Source organism: Pteronotus mesoamericanus, unplaced genomic scaffold, assembly GCF_021234165.1.
Source record: "Pteronotus mesoamericanus isolate MK-2021 breed Mesoamerican mustached bat unplaced genomic scaffold, CSHL_Meso_final contig_35, whole genome shotgun sequence".
NCBI classification, from domain to species: Eukaryota; Metazoa; Chordata; class Mammalia; order Chiroptera; family Mormoopidae; genus Pteronotus; species Pteronotus mesoamericanus.
Window position 1 is genome coordinate 1,260,749 of NW_026555139.1, and position 22,314 is coordinate 1,283,062.

Below are 22,314 nucleotides of genomic sequence, written 5' to 3' on the forward strand. Positions count from 1 at the left end.
TCCAGACTGGTAGACGGAGCGGAGGTGGGCAGCTCGGGCAGAGAGGTTCTGCAGCAAGGCAGCGGATAGGGGGCAAGGCTGGGGTGGGCCGACCAGGTGGTCCGACATTTGCATGTGGATAAGGTGAGAGGACCAACTGGGGAGCAAGATAGACTGCGAAACCCAGGGTTTCAGAACAGGAAACTAAAGACTCAAAACTTCTGGCTGTAAAAATCTGTTGGGGTTGCGGCAGCAGGAAAGACTCCTGGTTTCATAGGAGAGTCCGGTGGAGAGGCTCACAGGGTCCTAGAACGTACACAAACCCACCCACCTGGGAATCAGCTCCTGAAAGGGCACAATCCGCTTGTAGGAAGTGAGGGAAGTGACAGAAAGTGGGGCAAGAGCTGAGCAAGTGAGCAAGGGGCACTGTTCGCTCTCGGGGCACTGTTCGCTCTCTGACCCCTGCCCCACAGACAGTGCCACAACACAGCAGAGGGTTGCCCTGCCCTGGCAAATACCTAAGGCTCCACCCCTTATAATATAACAGGTGCACCAAGACAAAGAAATATGCCCCAAGTGAAAGAACAGATCAAAAGTCCATAAAAAGAACTAAGCAATGAAGAGAGACAACCTATGATATGCAGAGTTCAAAACACTGGTAATTATGATGCTCACAGAAAAGATTGAGCTTGGTCGCAAAAGGAAGGGAGAAATGAAGGATATACAAAGGAAATAAAGGAAAATATACAGGGAACCAAGAGTGAAGGGAAGGAAACCTGGATTCAAATTAATAATTGGGAACAAAAGGAAGAAATAAACATCTAACTGGAACAGAATGAAGAAACAAAAATTAAAAAAAAAAAATGGGGAGAGGCTGAGGGACATCTGGGACAACTTTATACGTTCCAACATCTGAATCACAGGGGTGCCAGAAGGAGAAAAGGAAGAGCAAGAAATTGAAAACTTACTTGAACAAATAATGAAGGAAATAGACTTACAAGAAGTTCAGGAAGCTCTGGGAGTCCCAAAGAACTTGGATGCAAGAAGAAACACACCAAGATACATCATAATTAACTTACCCGAGATTAACAATAGGGAGATCTTAAAAGCAGCAAGAAAGGAGATAGTTACCTATAAGGAGTTCCCATAAACTACCAGCTGATGTCTCAAAAGAAACCTTACAGGCAAGAAGAGGCTTGGAAAGAAGTATTCAAAATCATGAAACGCAAGGACCTATATCCAAGATTACTCTATCCAGCAAAGCTATTATTTAGCAGATAAGGTAAAGCTGAAGGAGTTCATCATCACCAAGCCCTTATTATAGGAAATGTTAAAGGGATTTAGATAAGAAAATGATCAAAACTATGAACAGCGAAATGACAACAAACTCACAACTATCAAAGACTGAAACTAAAAAACAAAAACTAAGCTAACAACTAGACCAGGAACAGAATTACAGAAATGGAGATCACATGGAGGGTTATCAGTGGGGAGAGGGCAGGGGGAGAATGGGGGAAAAGGTACAGGGAATAAGAAACCTAATTAGTAGGTACAACATAGACAGAGGGAGGTTAAGAAAAGTATAGGAAATAGAGAAGCCAAAATTCTTATATGTACAACCCACAGGCGTAAACTAAGCAGGGGATATGTGGCGGCGGGGGGTGGGGAGTGGTGGGCGGATAGGGGTAAAGGGGAGAAAAAAAATTGGGACAACTGAGACAGCATAATCAATAAAATATACTTTGAAAAAAAAAAAAAGGAACCACATTCATCCAGATCGATAGGAGGGATGAAGGGGCAGAGATAAGGAATCAGCTGGGCCCAAACCCACATGTGGTGGATATAAAACGGGGGGATATCTCAGGAATGAGGGATCCCAGCTCCACACCAGACCACCCAGCCCTAGGTTCCAGTGCTAGGAAGAAAAGTCCCTGTAACTTCTGGCTATAAAAATCAATGGTAGTTGGGGTTCTCTGGCCTCTCCTCTCAAAGGATCTTGCACCACACAGACTTATTCAGATTCACTCCCTCTGGGCTCCAGCACTGGGGCAGCACCTTGAAGGGTACTAGTGGCATACAGGGAGGAAATGAAGTGTCTGGCATTAGGATAATAGCTGGGGGACAGCTTCCTGTCAGACAAGACTGCAGGCAGAGACCACTGTTCCTTTTCTGAGCCCTCTGCCACACAGAGCCACAGTGCTATGGCATGTGCCTGAATCTCTATTGACCTGGCTCACACTACAAGCCCTGTCCTGATGATTACCTAAGGATCTCCCCATCCAACTTACAGGCACACTCAAGCTGGTAATAGTGGCTTTTCCATATGAAGGGCTGGGCCAGGTGTAGGCTTCATTCCTTAAATCCACTTAAACAAGCAACAACTGAGCCCAGCTCCCCATACTTCTCATTGAGTGGCCCCTGGCCCAGCAATAGCAGCAGCCACCTGCAGATTGCTTTATCGCTTATGCCAAGCGGGGGGAGGGTCCCAGAAGGAACACAGGTGGAAACAGACCTTGGCCTACACCACCTGGAAACCTCAGGGCCTGTACACCCAGAGGAGTTATAGACTACATTGAAGTGACACCCAACCACCTCCATAAGTTACAGAGAGACGTGGTTACTGGCCATGGGCCATAGCCAGTCCTACCAGCTGTCCGGACTGGGTGAATCTCTCCCACCAACCTGCTGACAGCAATCAAGACTCTTCTACAAGAGGGGGCAGCACCTCAAGTACATAGCTTGGGAGATAAGGGAGGCTGTGTCATCAGGCCTTATATAATGATTGCTACATTAGGCCATGCTACCAAGACACAGAGTCAAAGCAGCTTTACCTAAAACAAAGAAATACAGGGAGGCTGCCAAAGTGAGGAAATAAAAAAAATATGACCCAAATGGAAGAGGAGAGCAAAACTCCAGAAAAAGAACTAAACAAAATGCAGATAAGCAATTTTTTAGATGTAGAGTTCAAAACACTGGTTATAAGGATGTTCGAAGAACACATGGGTACTTCAACAGCATAAAACAGACCTAGGCAGAATTGAAGGATATACTAATTGAAATACAGAACAATTTAGAGGGAATCAACAGTGGAATAGATGAAGCCAAGAATTCAGTCAATGATTTGGAACATAAGGAATAAACAAACATTCAATCAGTACAGTAAGAAAAAAGAATCCAAAAAAATCAAGGATAGTTTAAGAAGCCTCTGGGACAACTTCAGACGTTCCAACACTGACATCACAGGGGTGCAAGGAGGAGAAAAGAGCAAGAAATTGGAAACCTATTTGAAAAAATAATAAAAGGAAACTTCTCTAATAAGGAAATAAGACATACAAATCCACGAAGCAGAATGTTCCAAAGAAGATTGGTAAAGAGGACAGTATCAAGACACATCATAATTAAAATGCCAAAGGCTAAAAATAAATAGAGAAACTCAAAAGCAGCAAGAGAAAAAAGCAGATAATTACCCACAATGGAGTTCCCATGGGACTGCCAGCTGATTTCTCAAAAAAATTCTGCATGCTAGAAGGGATTGGCATGAAGTATTCAAAATAATGAAAAGCAAGGACTTACAACCTAGATCACTCCATCCAGCTAAACTATCATTTAGAAATTAAGTGCAGATAAAGTGCTTCCAAGATGAGGTAAAGCTAAAGGAGTTCATCATCACCAAATCATTATTATATTTAATGTTGAAGGGACTTAAGAAAAATATCAAAACTATAAACAATAAAATGGCAACAAACACATTCCTATCAACAATTGAATCTTAAAAACAAACTAAGTAAAGAAGAACAGAAACAGAATTATACATATGTAGAATACTGGGATAGAGGCCAGTGGGGAGGAGGCTCTGGGGGGATGGGGGAAAAAGTGAAGGGATTAAGAAGTACAAATTGATAGTTACAGAATAGGCAGGGGGATGTTAAGAGCAAGTATGGGAAATCCAGTTGCCAAACAACTTATATGCATGAACCCATGGAAATAAATAAGGAGAGGGGACTGCCAGAGGAAGTTGGGGTGCTGGGTGAAGGAGGAAATGGGGGAAAACTAGGATAACTGTAATAGCAGAGTCCATTTAAAAAAAAAGAAGTCTCCAACAGGCAGATGTCCAAGCTCATATTCTTAACTACTGAGACCAAATGGCTATAGCTTTCCAGCATCCCAGCTCTGTGCAGCTGCCTGTGAGTAGCAGCCAGGTGACTCCACTCTTCCACAGAGAAGTCCTTAAATGTTAGGGGTTCCAAAACATTAAGCACAATCCTCCGTAACTGACAACTATCTACACAAATGCCCTGGAAGGAAGGTGATGTTGGTAGCACTTGAAAAGGTAAGAAGAGTAAAGAAGTGTGCAGTTCAGGGAGCTGAATCAAGGTTTGTTTTTTTGTTTTTTTTAAAAAAATATTTTATTCATTTCTAGAGGGGAGGGAAGGGAAGGAGAGAGGGAGAGAAACACTGATGTGTGAGGGAAACATCAACTGGTTGCCTCTCACACGCCCCCAGCTGGGGACCTGGCCCACAACCCAGGCATGTGTCATGACTGGGAATCGAACCAGTGACCTTTTGGTTCGCAGGCCAGCACTCAAGCCACTCAGCCACACTAGCCAGGGTTCTAACTCAAGTGTTGTTGGAAATACTTTCCTTTGTCATCTACTTTGCTATTTCCTTCCAAATCCTTCCCCTCCTGCCTACAACTCACTCAAGCTCTAGCTATTCAGCTACTTCATCTTTTCATGCTACTGTCATCTCATGGTCATTGCTGAGTTGTCCTCTATACCCCATGTCCTACTATCACCCTGTCAACTTTAACACAAATGAGAACAATTCACCAAACAACTTAACCTGACATTTTAAAATCTCTATAGTCTCAAAAACCTAGTTTCATTTCATGCTCAATAGACAATAGCCATAATTAGGGCAATTTCACTATCTTGGACCACTCTGCTTTTGAAATATTAGTACCTTAATAACCACACCTTAAAAAAATTTTCTAATTCTTTCTGTTCTTCCTTTTCTATCACACCTGCTTTAAGATCACCATCCGTTCCAGGAGTGTCCAACCTCTTGGCATCTCTGGGCCACGGAAGAAGAACTGTCTTGGGTCATTGTAATTCTGTGATTACATGACATTGTGACATGTAATCACATAACAGATCTCATGATGTTTTAAATAAATTTATGATTTTGTGTTGAGCTACATTCATAGCAGTCCTGGGTTGCATGCAGCCCACAAGCCCCTGCAACCCTTCCTCTTTTTCCTCTCAGCCACGGTATACTTCATACCTCAAATTATTCCATAGTCATATCAGTCCTATGTCCTTTCTTCTTCTAAATCTAGTTGAACATTACTGGAAAAAAAAATAAAGTAGCACATATACACATAACCATAACATACTCTAGGAATTTGCAATACCTCCTTTCTCCTTAACTCCAGGCTCCAGCTTTCCACCTAAGTTCTACACTTGGATGTCTAAAAGGCAAAATTAAAATTTAATAGGCCTCAGCACAACTCTTCCTCTCAATAATCTCCATTAGTATCTACTCTTCTGGGCTGCGGCTTGTCACAGGCCTTACTGGGCCTCAGCACCATGGCAGCTGCAGGGCTCCTGGCACCGGCTGGCCTCTCGTACAGCGCACCTCAAGTTGGAGTACCTGATGATGAAGTGCTCAGTGATCATCCACTACCACTTGATGCTGGGCTTGGTGGATGTGAGAATGGGCACTTGAGCTTCATGACGCTATGCCACCCGGAGATCTTCACACCCATAAGCCCTTGGCCACAGCTCAGACCCTTCACCGTGGCAACTTCCACCTGCATTACCTACCATGGGGTAACAACGTCGCTGAAGCTGCTGTGTGTGAGCAGGGGCTAGGGAGGGCCGGGACTGGACCCAACCCACAACTCCAAGCATTGGTCCTATACCCAACCAGGACCTGGACCACAGCCCCCAGCCACATCCCTTTGACCTATGACCGAACCCTCAAGCATTGCCCTGGCAGATCCCAATGTACGATTCCAATCTCCCGGCCTTGTCAGCCACATTCATGACCAGGACACAGACTGCAGAGCCTGCCAGAGATCCTCACTATCACTTTCCCAAAACTGGAGGCTTAGGCACCTGTGCATGAGGGTCCTGGTTTTTTGGCTCCTCTGTATGTTCTGGGAGTTTGCATATATTTTTCACAACCAGTATGTAGGGAGTCCTGAACAGAAATGTTAAACTCTAGTTGGCAGAACTGAACAAAACTAAAATCTGTATTTTCTTAACTGAGGTATAACAAATAAACAAAAAAACACCTGTTTTTCCCTAGTTGTATCCATTTTAGTAGTCACATGACCCACCCAATTGCTCAAGCCAAAAGTCCTAGAAATTATTTTGATTTTTTTCTCTCTTCCTCATTCACCTCTATGTTGCACTATTATCATTATGAGACACAGCTGTCATTAACTCTCCACCTCTTAATTTGTACCTTTTACTCCTCCCCACCACAGTGTATTTTCCACAAGGTAGCCAGAGTGATCTATTAAAGCACACCATTTTAGTCATGAAATTCTCCAAAGGCTTTTCAAGGGACATTGAATAAAATCAATACTCTTCATCCAGGCCTGCAAGGCTTTATAGATTGGGGTCCTGTCACTTTTCCCTTATGTGTCATTTGGCATATCCTTGACCACATAAAACATCCCAACTATGGGAATTTACACTAATTGTCCTTTCTGCCTGGAATTTCTTTTTTCACATTTTCACATGCCTGGTTCCTTATATAAGTCTCAGCTGAACTGCTTTCTCCTAAGAATTTTCTTGACCATCTAATTCACAGTGGCACCAAAAAAAAAATGTCCTAGGTATTTTCACTGTAGCATATTTTGCTACAAACATCATCCGTGCATAACTCATTGCCAATAAGGCAATTGTGCTGTAAAAAAAGGAAAAAAAAAGATAACTTGTTGACAGTTCGATTCTGGGCGGGGGGGGGGGGGGTCCTTTCATTTCATTTCTCAATCAATAAATCAATCAACTGCCATAAAAAGGATAAACTAACTGGTTGACTGTGTTTTGCTTGTTTGGTTTCATTTCTCCATGACAAATCAACAAGCTTCACCAGACAATATATTTAAGCAAGTTGTCAGTTTAGTTTCATTTCTCCAGTCACAAAATTGCCACAATTACTCTTCTTTTAATACTATATATAAATCTTAGCTAGTCTTCATAATGGTCTATACAGTGATGAGTAGACATGGTGGTGGTCTTAAAATAGTGAGCATTTCTTTCAGATGATGATGTTTGGCCCCAAGAATTGATTTCTTATTTTTAAACACACTAGAAGGGGAAAAGAATGACAGGCCAAGGGGTCTTGTTGAGGGTGTAGAGTTTAATTCACATTTCTTACAGAATGAATACAAGTGCTTAGCTACAATCCATAAAATAAAATTAGTTATTTGAGCAGTATTGCCATGAATCTACACACATTTTATAAAGCATGTGAATATTTGTATTTCACAATATAATCTATTTAATTTTATTCCCTTTTTAATGCCCCTCTTTTTGTGATTTTATATCTTTTTTATGGCAAAATTGCCTTACAGCTAATTACTTATGCATGAAAATGCCTGTGGCAAAAATGTCTAAGGCAAAAATACCAGACACACCCCCAAACTATCACTTCTCCCTGTTTTAATCTCTTGTACTACTTATGCCTTATCTCATTTTCTTACTTGTTTGCTTTCCTATTTACTGTCAGTCCCTCCCTAAGAACAGAGAGGTTGTCTGATTTGTTCACAGCTGCATCATTCAGCCCTCACACATGACCTGCCACGCAAGTGGATTTCAAATATTTAATTAACTTAAAAGTGAGTCTGGTTCTCCTAGGGTTCCTTCTATGGCCAAAAGATTTCAAACTGCCTCTGATGAAGGACCACTTTCTTTTAAAAAATTTCTATTGTGTCACAGATCAATAGTTTTATAAAATACATTAAAAAAGACAAAATACTAACACCATTTTTTTAAATTCTTAGATTTAACAGATAGAAGAGTTTCAATCACTCAGTTTCTGTCCTTATGTTAGCACAGACAGCTATTTAGTTTTTAAAAAGAGAAGGGAGCTAAACTGGCTAAGCTTGACTAGAAAGCTACTGCTTCCAGACATTCCAGGAGATAGCCTCATTGTCCTGCCAAGAGGATTAACATCCCTCCTTCCCCTAAGAGTCAGGAGGGAGGATGGGCTTTCCAATCTACCCATGGAACAGCCCTTCCATTCCCTCGAATTGGGGTATGGGGTAAAGGGAAAAATCCTCTGCTGAGGTCTGCACAGTAGAAGTCATGATGGCGCATGGGAGGTTCTTCTACTTTGAGACATATGCAGTAGGATCCAAAATGGCAAACAAAAGGGAAGTGTCTAGTCTGGAAAAAAGACTGGATAGGGTAAGGGCAGGGAACCAGGGAAGATCCAAGAAAGGAGTTGACTAGGGGGAGGCCCCAGCACAAGCCTGTGAAAAATTAGGAAGATTGTTTAGTCTGAAACAAAAGCCTACTCCCTACCAAACTCAAGGAGATATAACCAAAGCTTAACAAAGGCTCAAGGTTTGTTTATTCTTGCCTCAGCACATTCTCTCCCCCTTTAGCAGCCACAGGGGCTGGAGCACAGTGCTGGAATATGGCCCGGCACCACTGAGCCTTGGTGACAGAGGTGCAGATGGGGAAATGAGACACAGGCAAGAGCAGCCAGTAATAAACACTGTTCTGGACTATCAGAGACCAGGGTGATAGTATATGCAGTTCTGGGTCCTGACCCTCCTGGTGGGCACTTGTGCTTACCAGGCCCAGGACTACTTTCGCAGCTAAACGAAGCTGAGCCACCTGGGAGTGAAGATAACATCAGGCACCTGGGGGGCAGTCCTTTCTCTCTAATAAGGAGTAATACCACTATACCTCAAGTCTCCTGTCCGTGGGTCCCCAAAATGCATTTGTTATGATTCTGCAAAAGAATCCTGTTTCTACTGGCAACACTTATGTATTTGTATAATGTTAACAAGCTGTTTACGGGCTGCCACCAGTCTACAGGTGAAAAGCAGAAAGGAAGAGGACAGAATACACACAAAACAACTGACAGCCAAGTGAAACCCAAAGGAGCAACTCAACTTTGACCCAGAAAAGTGCCTAAGTAACCTTCAGAAGAGCTCATACCTTAAGCTTGAGGCTGATGGGGCACCACCGACTCCTTCCTCAGGAAACTGAGGACAACAGGAATGACTTGACTCCTCTACTGGTCACCAGTAGAGAAAGTGATAACAAGCAAGCGGCAGTTTCTCCTCAAGGTCACAGGTCTCCAATGTGCCTGAGGAAGAAGGATGAGATTGAGCTAGAGAAGCCTGCAAGTCCCTGCATGAAGGTGGGACAAAAAAGAAGTGGAGGTTTTTGCCCACGAGTGACATAAATGGACCGTCTAGTACAACAGGGCAGGTGTATATCAAGAAGTCAGATTGGCCACTCCTCTCAACCAGACTTTTTCTTGACCTTTAGGAAAAAAGGTTTCTTTCTGTCCAAGCCTAAGCTCTCCCTAAGCATTCCAGATCAAAGCCTTTCTTCCCTTCTGAGATACAAGTCCATCAGTTATCTTTTTTTCCCTTTTATATTTATCCATCTTCCACCCGGTAGTTTGGATTATCAAAGACACCTTCTCCACCTCAACAATATTCAGATAACTTCAGATCTTCTCAATGCTGTCTCTTAAATCTCCCTCCAATGTGTTTCTCATCTTTGTTCCCATAACCACTGTCCTAGATAAGGCTTTCATTTCTTACCTAGAACACAGTAACTCCTTACCAAGTCTTCAAATACAAGTTTTGCCATTTTTTAATTCACAGCTGATAGTCACATTTAGTAATTTTTAAAAATCCCACAGAAGAAGCGGTGAGAATTCTGTGGTGAGAATGGAAAGGTTATGTTGATGGACTATAAACTTTGTAGTAGGTTGAAGGTTCCAAGAGGTGACAGTGGACCAAATGAAAGAATGAGTGTGACGGGGTAAAGAAAAAGAGAAAGTAAGTAGTCCTGCTAAAACAAGATAAAGTTGGGACTAAAAGACTGAATAATAAACAGTCATCCCTATAAACAGGAGCCATGCTCAACTAATCTTTAAATCCTCAGCAACTAGCACAACTGATTCAGAATCTGATATTTATCAATACACATTCAATTTAAAAGAATAATCAAATGCCACACATAAAATAGAATCCTGAGATTTTCAAACTCAACACTCTCATTTTCAGATGAGAAAACTAAGGTTCATAATGGTGAAGTGACTTGCCCAAGTCATAGATGAAGGGATGGGTTAAACAGGGGCTGTTGCCTTTGGCTGGTACATAAAAACACTCGGCAAGTATGGCGGGGTGAAGTCCTTTCTTTAAATTCAAAGGGCTATTAATATATACCAGAATATTAAAATTTATAATACTAGCAATCTCCCACTTCACCAACAGTGAATAAATAATCTTCATTAGGAAACAGAAGGAAGGAAAATACAGAGCACAAGGTCTTAGTCATGCTAATGTCCCTTGAAATCCTCAATTACTTTTCAAGGCACAGTGATGACATGCTCTGAGTACCGTGAGGCAGTTTACTCTTCTCTAAACAAACTGATTTTTGAAAGAGTTCACAGTATCTATGTATGTTAGGACTGTATTTGCCAAGCAAAAAGATTGTCTTGGTTAAGAATCAATTATTTTTTCCGTAAAATCCAGCTTGGTATTTTGCTCAAATAATTTCTTATGTGATGACTTGTTTACTTATAGCAAAGGAGAAGCTAAGTGTTAGAAAGCATGGGGCTTACTTCTGGTTCTGCCGCTCTCTGCAACAAAGGACATGGTACTTCTTTTTAGCTCCCTCAGATGTAGACCTGTCCTCTATAAAAGAGATGCCACCAAGGCAGAGGGGCTGGCTGACCCCTTCCATTTAAAACATTCTATTATTCTAAGTGCCAATCTTGAGATAACTTTCAGAAATGGTATTATGGAGACAAATGAGAAATCATTTCTTTAAAAAGTGCTAATAAATAATTTAACACTTTATTGTACGAATTAAACATGTAGATGTATTAGTAAAAGAATGAAGCATGAAAGGTGAACATTTTACCTACCATAGAGTTGTTCACATCAAGCAAGTAGAGAAATATCTGACAATAAATGCGCAAAAAAAATAAAATTATGGATGTACAAAGAGCGATGAGATAAAAAAGGAGTGAAATTCTCTTTTTAATAGATCTGGGGGGTGGTGGTGCCTAGGGATCTTAATTCTTAAAAACAAACAAACAAACAAAACACCACAAATGGTTCTAATATACAACCTGGTTGAGAAGCATTTCTGGGAGTGAGTTCGTTTTCCTGAGACTACTTAACATTGAAGTGAACATGTAATAGCTTTGAATTAACGTGAATGAAACGTCCAGCAGCAAAAGGCAGGCTTTCACAGAGATGAACAAGCAAATATGCTACGTGGAATATTTCAATAAAAAAGCAGAGCCCAGTGCTCTGGGGAGTGGGCCAAGCTCATGGAAGCAGGGTAGTTCAGTGGAAACTGATGTGTAATTTAAAGGCAGAAACCTTGACAGGTATGGCTCAGTTGGTTGGGTGTCCTCCCAAGGTAGCCAGTTGGATTCTGGTTATGGAACATGCCTCGGTTGTGGTTCTGCCAAGGCGCATAGAAGGGGCAACCAATCGATGTGTCTCTCTCACACTGAAGCTTCTTTCCCTTTTTCATTGAAAGACTCCACATAGCATCTTTGTTTGGTCGTCTCTTTGAAAGCCTGCCTTTTTCTGCTGGATGTTTCATTCACACTGAAAGTCATTCAAAGCTATTACATGTTCACTTCAATGCTAAGTAGTCTCAAGAAAACAAACTCCCAGAAAATCTTCTCAACCAGGCTGTATATTAGAATTATTTGTGGTGGGTTTTTCTCTTTCTCCCTCCCATCCTCTCACTAAAAATAAATAATTTTATTTTTTAAAGAATAAATTAAGGCAGCAGAGACCTGTGCAGACTCTGGCAACATCTTCTGATCGCTATATGCCCGCAGTATATTAACATTACTATGCCCATATTTACAAAACACCATACCTCACACTGGAGTCTAACAATAGAGAGAAAACGACACGCAGAGCAAAGACAGGATCTGACATCAGACGGGCACTTAATGCTGATTTCCTTCCTTAGTCCCAAGATAGAAGGGTTACTTACATTCTCAGGGAGATAGCACTATCGGAGAAGAAACCCCAACTCGCCCGGAACTTGATAATTCCCTCCTCTCAGGACAGACAGAGTTCCGGAAAGTTAGAGCTAGCAAAAAAGAAAAAGCCATCAAAATCAAGTCCACCCTGCAAGACTAGCCAGTCCAGGAAGACTGCAGGGAAAAGTTCCTTAGCTCCTGTTACTGCATGAAACCCTCTCCTCTCCTGGGGTGCCCTAGTTTCCGCCGCACTTCGCTCACCTCTCTCCACTGGGCTCAGGATCTAAGAGGCCAACTCTCTTTACCCCTCTTCCCACCAGGGTACATCCTGAAGTCCCTAGCAGTTCTTAGATGTTCGAGTTAGAGCAGTAGGAGTTCTCGGATTGGATGTGTCGCCTTTAGGGATGGATTTTTGGGTGCCCGCGACGCGTTACCCCGAGGACAGTGCTGTGGGGACAAAAACTTTGGTCCGTCACAGGAGCCCCTCTCGGTAGCCAACGTCCACCCAAAACCTCCTTGATGTAAGGCCAGTCACCGGCGCGGAAGAGGCCAACTACGAAGCCCGCAGGCCCGACAAGGCCGGAGCTCTGGCAAGAGGAGGGCCCCTCCGAGACCAGGGCGGTCGCAGCTTCCGGACACTTGTACGGCCTCGGACGCACCTATACCTTGTCGCGCGCCTTCCCACGGCCGCCCAATCAGGCTTTCGGGTCTCCAGCCCGGAGACTCTCCCTGGGACTCCTACATCTCCACCGTCCGACAACCCTCTGCAGAGGTGCCAGCAGCCAAACACGGCTCATTTCCCACGTGAATCTAATACCCAGAAGCGCAGGGTCCCGGATTGCATCTAGCGTCTTCCGTCTTCGCCACGCCCACGGCGAACTGCAAGTCCCAGAAAGCCAAGGGTGGATCAACGCTACTTCCTGTTCACACATCCGGTGCCCGTCCTAGGACTTCCAGCGGCGCTTCAAGGAGGTCTGATTTTAACTGTGTTTCGAGAGTTCATTCACGTTATTATTTTTAAAATTACCAGAAAGTAAGAATTATTTTAGGAATGCCCATTAAAGTGTTTTTCATTTTGTTAACGTACTACTGGTGGAGGGGAGAACGTAAATATCACCTGTAATTTCGTCTTTACCCATGAAAACATTCTGAACCGAATATATGCCACGTGGCATCCTCATCTGCCTCTTGACGTTTATTAGTTTAGCAAATATTTCAGTACCTACCGTGCCCAGGGGACTCTTAAAGACGCTTAAGGAAAAATCACTTTGGATGTTAAATACAAGTGAAGGAAACAAGCAATAGCTGATAGACAGTATAGTGTATTATAAGATTATATGTGTTATGGAAGAAGTAGAGGTAAGTCGGGATAGAGAGATGCTAGTGCAACTTAAAATAGGAAATTTTGGAGCCAAGACTTAAAGGTTGAGGAAATCAGTCATGTACCCTCAGCAGTCGGAACTCTTCCTAGGATTCTTTAGTTACAGAAGGGAGGACTTGGGAAAAATGGGGTTATTCCATCTTGACTGATACCAGAAGTCTCTGTTTTAATTTTTCACCCATTCATATATATTGCCAGTCGACGGTTGGTAGGCATTGGCTCCAATTCAACGCCAACAGGAATCCCCCGGTTTGGGGTACAGAGAAGGAAACTGTGTTCAGTGCAAAACAGCTCTCGTGATATAGTAAGGCTGTGAGGCAGCCCTGGGGCCAGGCGCCTCTCTGGTTAGACAGCTCTATTCTGCTTCTTTCCAGTCTGTTTTGCGCTGTGCTGGGGACTTTTGGGATGGACTATGGTGGAGATCAAGTTCATTCAACTGCTTCTCTTCCTGACCCTGGACCACTTGGTAAGAGCTGTAAAGTGGTTTATGGTTGGTAGTTACCTGTGCTGGGTTTGGAAGCACCTGGAAGAAGAGGCTGTGCTATGATCTGATGCTGGCTTCCACCTGTGCTGTTTGGGGCTTTAGCAAGAGGCACTGGGCATGCTGAGGCCAGGTGCTGCCTGTTTGGGCTTTGTGGACCTTTGGGAGATTTTAGAAATGTCTGCAGCACAGATGAAGGCTGGTTGCTTGTGTGGAAAGGCTGCTGAAATTGGTTCAGGCTTGTGCAGGGTTGTAGGCGGGGTAGTGTCCTAGGGATTAATCAGGGTGGAGTGAGAGGTGTTAGCTAGGTTTATTAGAGACTCAGATTTGGTGTCTGCCTTCACCTGCAGGTCTCAACAAAGGAATAATGGTGCCTTCCAGCACTTCCTACTGTGCTACCCATGCTGTGTGTAGGGTGGGCTCAACAATGGATAATGGTGCCAGACAGCATTTCTGTCCTGGAGAAGAGAGATGCCCCTCTAGCCCTTACACTGAAGCCAGATGATTCATTTCTTCCCTGTATGTCCCTGGCACTTTGCTGTTCTTTTACTGGAGTTTAGGGTTAGTGTTTCTGAATGTTTGCCCAGGTCTTTTAAAAGAAAACCTGAGTCTACAGCAGCCTTCTGTCTTACCCAAATGGAATCCCTGCTGATTTTTCACAACCAGAAATTGTGGAGACTCCTATTCCTGGATCTGGTGCTCTGCGCTGGGAAGCCCAGTGTGGGGTTGAAACCCCTTGCTCCTTGGTGGGGGATCTTCACACCTGAGATATCCTTCCCAATCCTTAATCGTCACAGGTGGATTTGGGATCAGCTTGTTTCCTGTCTCTGCCCTTACCAGTCTTGAAGTTGCTTTTTTATATTTTTGGAGGAATTCTGTTCAGCTGGTCTATAGGTGGTTCTCAAGAGAGGTTGTTCTATAAGTTAATTGTAATTTTGATGTGGTCATGTAAGGAGGCAAGCATAGCATTTCCCCATTCTACCATCTTGACTGAAAGTCCTCATCATTCATTTCTTTAATTACATAAATATTGGGTTGGCCAAAAGTTCATTTTGTTTTTTTCCACGATGGCTCTAGTAGTGCTTAGTTGTCTTTAACTTCATTCAAAACAATTTTGTTAGATTGTATTGTGACAGATGTCATATCAGTGTGCATGTTAAAAAAACATCAAAATTGGTGAATTTCTGTGCATCCATGTTAATATTGAAGATGGAAGAAGATACACAACATTTTTGGCATATTATGCTTTAATATTTCAAGAAAGGTAAAAACACAGAAAAAGATTTGTGCAATATATTGAGAAGGTGCTATGACTGATCGAATATGTCAAAAGTGGGTTGCAGTTTCTTGGTACTATTGACATTTTGGCCAAATAAATTTTTGCTGTGGGGCTGTCTTAAGCATTGGAAGATGTTTAGCAGCACCCTTGGCCTCTACCCACTAGAAGCCAATAGTGGGAGATAGCTGACATACTCAAAATAGCCAGATCAATAAAGTTATTGATGAAAATGAAAAATGTCTTTTATTTTATGGAAAAAAACATACAGACTTTTTGGCCAACCCGATATTTACCATGAAAATTATATTTATATAGATGACTGAGGTTAATAAAAAAGGAAATTCTCCCTCAAAACCAATTTCTTTAATATCCTTCAAGTTTCATCCACTAGAGGTAAAAAAAAAAACAAACAAAAAACAAGAAACTACAGTGGATTATCCTTCCAAATTTCTTTGCTTGTATGTCTGTGTATGAGCAGGAGGAAGACAATAGTATTGTTGGAGGATTGTACTTTTCATTCCTGACTACAAATCTAGGCTCAGTAATAAGGACAGTTATGTCCTTTCTAGGTGACCTTAACCCTGAGATACTGCTACTTTTGTTGAAGTGTCCTCGAGGGAGGAGTTAGTTTAATAAAGAGCATGATAATAAGCTTAGAATTCTCAAAAAAATTGCAGTTTTCTTCTCTTTGGCTTTAGGCAAATTCTGTCTATCTCAGCACTGGAGGACTGAAGTAAATCAAAGTGCACAGACTTCAAATCTTTGCAGGCTTCAAAAGGAACCTTTTTATAAGGAAAGGCTAGAGCCTCTGCTATGGACATGGGTGATATGTCAGAATAGGTTTTTGGGGGGTATCATCCAGCTAATACAATGTTCAATAAGAGTACTATTAAAGTAGTTCAATTCTGCCCAGTAGACTTAAATGCAAAAAAGATTAATTTGAGTATGTAGAGAAGAAAAAAAAAATTTAAGATTGATAAAAGGGTTTTTTTAAAAAGCTGATGGTGTCAACTAAAAATATAAAATCTGTATCTGCTACACACAGAACCATATCCAAGTGTGCACTAGATTAATAGAAGTACCTTGGGAAATTAGGTCAAAATAAACTGACAAAAATTATAAAATAAACATGATGATGATGATAAACAAGACATTTATTTTTCATACTCATTTGGAAGAAAGAAAAGTCATTTTGTGCTACCCAGTGATGGTCTTTCTGAGAGTCTCCATTAACTCCATAGAATTGGATAGGCTGCTTGATCTCAGAAGATTTTGTACTCTTAATTTATAAAGAGAATTCCCTTTGAAGAATGTGGTCAAAGGGTGAGCCTTTGAGAGCAGCTTCGCTGGTGCACAGCCAGACTTCCTCTCTGGGTGAAGCTTTTCCCACATTGACCACATAGGTACGGTGTCTCTCCTGTGTGGATTTTGCCATGCAGGATACAATTTCCCCTGGTATGGAAACTCTTCCTGCATTGTACACAGGCATATGGTTTCAGGCCTGTGTGGACTCTGATGTGAACAATTAAGCTTCCTTTCTGACTGAAGGCTTTTCCACACTGATCACATCTGTACGGCTTCTCACCACTGTGAACTCTTCTATGAACAGCAAGGTTACTCTGGTTCCTGAAACTTCTCTGACAAATAGCACACTCGTAGGGTTTCTGTCCAGTGTGGAGTCTTTCATGAACAGCCAGACTACCTCGTTGACTAAAGCTTTTCCCACACTCCTTGCACTGATAGGGCTTCTCTCCTGTGTGTATTCGCTGATGTGTAACAAGATTGCCTTTGGCCCTGAAGGTTTTTCCACAATGGGTACACTCAAAGGGCTTTTGACCAGTGTGGATTCTCTCATGTAATGTTAGACTACCCTTTTGCCTGAAAGATTTTCCACATTCCTGGCACTCATAGACCCTCTGTTTCACTCCAGGTGAATCTTCCTGTAGTGTCTTAAAATCTGGGGATTTTTGTTCCAGCTTCTCTCTTCTGAAAGAATTCTGGAAATCCCAGCTTGAGGATCCTGTGGCCTCAGAGTGATCATATTTGTGGTGGGCCTCTGTCATCACATCTAGTAAAATGAGAGGGAAGTCATGTAAAATGCACCAATATGCTGAGTGAGAAGACTAGGAAGAAAAGAAACAATGCTTTGTTGAGTGCTTATTATGTGCCAGACATTATACAGTGAATTTTGCATAGATAATTTAATCCTGAAAACAATCTTATGAGATTGTTACAGATAAGGAAATGAGATCATAGGGAGGTTGTCAAAAGTCATGCAGCAGATAAGCACAGAGTTGGGATTCAAACGAAGGCATGCTCCACATCAGTGTACTGCCTCTACATTTTGTTTAATTTAGCTTCCCAAATAATCTTGTGAGGTAGACATAAATATCTTGACTCAGAAAAATTAAGAAGACTACACAGGATCACACAGAGCCCCAATGCAATTTTATCTGACTTCAATTAGGTGAGGATCTAGGTTGTGCAGGGCCTAAAGCCTTAACATTTTGGAGACACTCCATTACAAAAAAAGTTATAAAAGTAGGAACAAGACCTTGAAGAAAACAATGAAAGAGAGGAATCCTGAAACTTAGATTTCATTAGCTTTGTGAGAAAACCACTCCTGCACTAGTCTGCTTTCCTGACAGTGGGGTAAACTCTATGTCAGAAAATATGCAGTAGAATTCTGGGTACTTTACACCTATTATCTTTCATTGCTGCTAGCCTTGAGGGTAGAACTTACTGTCCTATTTTACAGATGAAGACCCTGCAGTGCAAGGAAATTAAATAACCTGTCTGATATGGATCAAGCCAGAACAACTATAGAATCTGATCCAAGGAATTTTTCCCTTTAAAATTCATGCTACTTCAGTTTACTAAGGTATGGGTGGAATTGAAATCAATTTGTGTTTGGAAGTTATTCTCAAACACTTCCTATGCAATGGCTGACAGTATTTTCCAATATTGCCTTGTATCTTAGCCTCCTACTGCCTTTTAAATATGGGTCCAATTTATCAATATTAACAGTTTTCTTGGAGTCATCCTAAGGAGATTTTTCTCATTGTTTCTCTGACTTACCCTTCTTTACTCAGTGACTGAACTGAGATTTAAAGCTGCTTATTCATTCTCTGAGAGACCACCTCAAATTTACTTCTACATCAGGATTGTTCTTTTGCTGTTTCTACTGTTATTTCTGACTCCAGCTTTCTGGCTTTCCCTTTAACCCCCAAAACAGTGAGCTCCATCAAAGGAATGCCTCCTCTGCTTCCTTAGCCTGCCAATCAGTGCTGAGCATAGGGACAGAAATCAACTGTCCCCGAGGACAGGAACAGGACTCACTCACTGAAAAATGCTACATTCTGGGCATATCTTCCATGACAGTCCAGCAGGGTAGCTGTTGGAAATCCAAACATGTCCACTCTTGCTGTATGATCTTAATCACCACCTCTTCATATAATGCTTCCATAGGCCGTTCTTGAGCACCTGAGGAGGAAAACAAACCAAACAAACAAAAACAAAACAGAACAACAAAAACAGGAAAAGAGCAGGAGAACTGATGAGTGAAAAAATTTAAAGTCAACAGGAGCTCCAGTTTGGGGTACGAGTAAATGGAGGAACTCTAGATGGCCTGATGTAATGTCAGTCACCTATAATGTAACAGCAAAGTGGCCTTAGAGGTACCATGACCATACACAAATGAGCCCTGGAGGAAGAAGGAGGTGGAAAAGCAGAGAACATGCAAACACATCTCTCTCTTTTCTGGCCAGTCCCTAAGATAATGGGCACTCCTGTTTGTTCCTTAGCCTTGGCATGATTAGAATTTTCCAATTCCTTCCCCCATCTAACCATCTGTTATTTGGATAGCCTCCAGAGAAATTCAGAATCTAAAAAAGTCAACATTCAGCCTTCACGATTGGTCCCACAATGGAAATGGCTGTAGCTCTCCTCTCCAATTCCCCCTAAATTATAAGGAGAGAATAAGAGATTTCACATGTTACCTTTAAACGATTCTTAGGAGTCTCGACATCCGGACCCTCCCCTTTCCTACTTTTCAGGATATGAGGATAACTGTTTTAAGGGAAGTGTAAACACTTGTCAATACTTGGAAAAGGAAGAGCTACTTTGGACTCCAAAACCAAGCCCAAGGTATGCCAACTAGGGTAAGTAACTTGCCCAAATTCTCAGAGCCAGTAAGGAGTCAAGGTAGAAGAAGGATTCAGATCTAAGATTTTCTGGATCCAAAGCCTATAGCTTCACACTAGACAATTCTCTAGTTCTCATCACTAAAGAGCTTGTGGGAATTTTTATAAAATAGAATAGAACAGGGCTTGGCAAGACTTTATTACTCTTCTAGATCCTAGGAATTCTCTTGCCCTATATTATCTACACTTTTTCTTTGGAATATTCTCTTCTTACTTCAGGATCCCGATTACTGCATTCTTATACTTTCCACAGTGATTCAGTGTCTAATCTTCATTTCCTTCTAACATATCTCATCAAATTGCCAGCCACCATCTTGGTCAGGTGGCTCTCAGTTGGAGTGTTGTCCTGTACACCAGAAGGTTGCAGTTTCCATTCCTGGTCAGGGCACATACCTGGGTTGTGGGTTCCATCCCCGGATGGGGCTCAACAGATTGCTGTTTCTCGTCTCTCTCCTTCTCTCTCTCTAAAATCAATAAACATATCCTCCAGTGAGGATTAAAGAAAAAAAAAATGTTGGCCACCTGATTTAATGAAATAGCAGTGTGACGCTATAATTCTTTGTTTTGTTAACTGAAGCACCTGATCTTGTCAACTGCACATTCTGCTACATGTGCCTGAAGAGGCATTTTTGAATTCTTACTTGGAGGATTCACCTCCAGTTTGGAGTACAAGCTACAAAGGAATCCCCTATTAAGAGTGTCAGGATGCTACTGGATGTTAATTTGAAAATTCAAGGTGTTACTGCTCATTAACTGCATATCCACTGAGAGTCAGTGGAAAGTATCTGGTACCTGCTGCCTGAAGTTGGACTCTGTCCCTGGGGAATCCAGCAAAGAGTGTGGTCAGAACTTATAGCCATGCCTCTCCACGTACTGTGAAATCTTCAACAAGTAACCCACTCAACTGCATCTCAGGAACTTCCTTGATTAATAAAGGGAAACTCTTATTTTTCTCCCTAGATCACATCTGAGGAATATCCTGAAGATTTTGGAGAAAGTGGCTTTATTATAGCAAATATTACCTTTCCTAACAGAAGAGCTATCTATTTTTTGAAAAAGCTCAGAATTAGGCCATGAGAGACTTGGTTCTCCACTTCCCCATATGACCTTGGGCAAGTAATCAAACAGCTCTGATTCCATTTCTTCACTTACTAAATAGGTTAATAACAGTTTCATATCAGGTAGTTCCAGGGAGAATAAAAGAATCAAATGTGAAGGGCCTCTGACAATAACTGTAGATTTAAGGTCTAAAACAGAGTTCTCAAAGGGAGAGGATGAGAAGAAGGGATGACTTCTGTCTCCAGAAGCTCCTAGGGGATAATTTCAGTATTAGGAGATTCTGCGTAGGGGTGATTATTTTCTCCACACAACTGATTCCACTTTGTCCTTTTTCCCATTTACCTTCCCTAGAGAAAATGCAAGTCTCTTGTCCTGAAACCCTCACGGCTGGGTTTCGATGCCCTCCCTCCCGCGAATCCAGACTGAGGGGCCTTCCACAAGCTCTGCCAGGTCTTGGTCGTGGGGCCCCTGCTCCCTGGAGCAAACTATCTCTCTCTCTCTCTCTCTCTCTCTCTCTCTCTCTCTCTCTCTCTCTCTCTCTCTCTCTCTCTCTCTCTCTCCTCTCCCTCTCTCTCTCTCTCTCTCTCTCTCTCTCCCTCCCTCCCTCCCTCCCTCCTTCCCGAACACCGCCACCTCCCGCCGGCACGCCCAGCATGCTGAACCTCAAGCCCCCGCCCAGCTCCGGTCCAGCTGGACCCTTCTCTGCAGCCACCGACTTCTCCCCTCATGGCTGGCTCCCCTCGCAGAGGGTAGGCCCGCACGGCTCAGGGCCTTGGGGGCGATGGAGGGCCCAGGGGCCACCTGCCAGTGTGGCCCAGGCCCGCCTGGGGGCACTGACCTGCCAGTAGCCTCATTCACCGCAGCCGCTCAAGCCCACAAACAGACAAAGGCCAGTACCGGCCTGCTGCAGTACCCGCAGAGCCTATCAGACTACAATTCCCAGGAGGCTCTGCATAAGCCCGCCCCACCCCCCCGCCCGGCTTCCCCGGAGCGTTGTGGGAAATGTAGTTCCTCAGGGTGTCCCAACCCTCCGCCTGACGTGTGGGCTTTTTCTTAGACTAGAACCCAGAGGAAAGGACAGTCCGGTGAAGCAGTCTGCTGAACCAGGAACTGAGTAATATAGTGTTCTTGCAGGGTGCCGTGGAAGGAAAGTCTTGGGGAAGTTGGTTAATAAAGCCTTGGGTGCTTAGGGTTTATGTGTTGAGCCACTGTTAAAGGCTAAGTCTCTCTCTGGAAGCTAGATCTTTGGAATTGAATCCCCTGTTTTCCTTACTTGCTGCAAGTAAATAAAACTACCTTTTAACAACCGCGGCTCCATCTTTAATAGAACACCCCAAGGAATAAACTCCTTTAGTTTGGTAACAAACTTGGCAACTCCATATGGGACTCTCTTAAAAAGGCTCCCTTTCTCCTTGGCCTTGTGGATGCTTGATGAAGCAGTTGGCAGCTCCTTTGGGGCTTATCCAGTAGGAGGTTTCCGCTTGGTGCTGACCACAGAACCACTGCCTGGCCTGCTGGCACCTGAACCTGTTTCATTCAGCGCTTCAGAAGGAAGGCCTGTAGGTCAGCCCCTGTGTTGCTTCAATTAGCGTTTTTATTCCCGCTTCCGGTACAGGGTGTCAGAAACGTAGTTTCTTTCAGTCCTAGTGCGTGTTTTCTGGTTGATTGGACAAGGATTGTCGCTGGGAAGACAAATTCAGAGTCTCACCTA

The 22,314-nt window shown here is 42.8% G+C and overlaps 2 protein-coding genes across 9 annotated transcripts in view; both read right to left on the minus strand.

The window, feature by feature from the left end:
• The window catches only part of ZNF239 (zinc finger protein 239), a 45,804-nt gene extending 32,673 nt beyond the window's left edge, over positions 1 to 13,131 (minus strand). For 2 of the 8 annotated variants that reach the window (XM_054576869.1, XM_054576865.1), the window contains exons 1-3: positions 12,861 to 13,131; positions 12,213 to 12,311; positions 9,165 to 9,315 (exon numbers count right to left, since the gene is read on the minus strand). The gene's annotated coding sequence lies outside the window, so the exon portion shown is untranslated. Of the gene's footprint in view, positions 1 to 9,164; positions 9,316 to 10,809; positions 10,883 to 12,212; positions 12,312 to 12,860 lie in introns of all 8 variants that reach the window. The other 6 variants (XM_054576871.1, XM_054576872.1, XM_054576866.1 and 3 more) reach the window with 5 other exon arrangements.
• A 3,388-nt stretch (positions 13,132 to 16,519) lies between these two features.
• ZNF32 (zinc finger protein 32) lies at positions 16,520 to 21,531 on the minus strand. The gene is made up of 4 exons (XM_054576844.1): positions 21,442 to 21,531; positions 19,938 to 20,008; positions 18,686 to 18,825; positions 16,520 to 17,410 (listed from the first exon to the last, which is right to left on the minus strand). The coding sequence occupies exons 3-4, from the start codon at positions 18,753 to 18,755 to the stop codon at positions 16,659 to 16,661; spliced, it is 822 nt and encodes a 273-aa protein (XP_054432819.1). The 5' UTR covers positions 18,756 to 18,825; positions 19,938 to 20,008; positions 21,442 to 21,531; the 3' UTR covers positions 16,520 to 16,658.
• Positions 21,532 to 22,314: the final 783 nt, after the last annotated feature.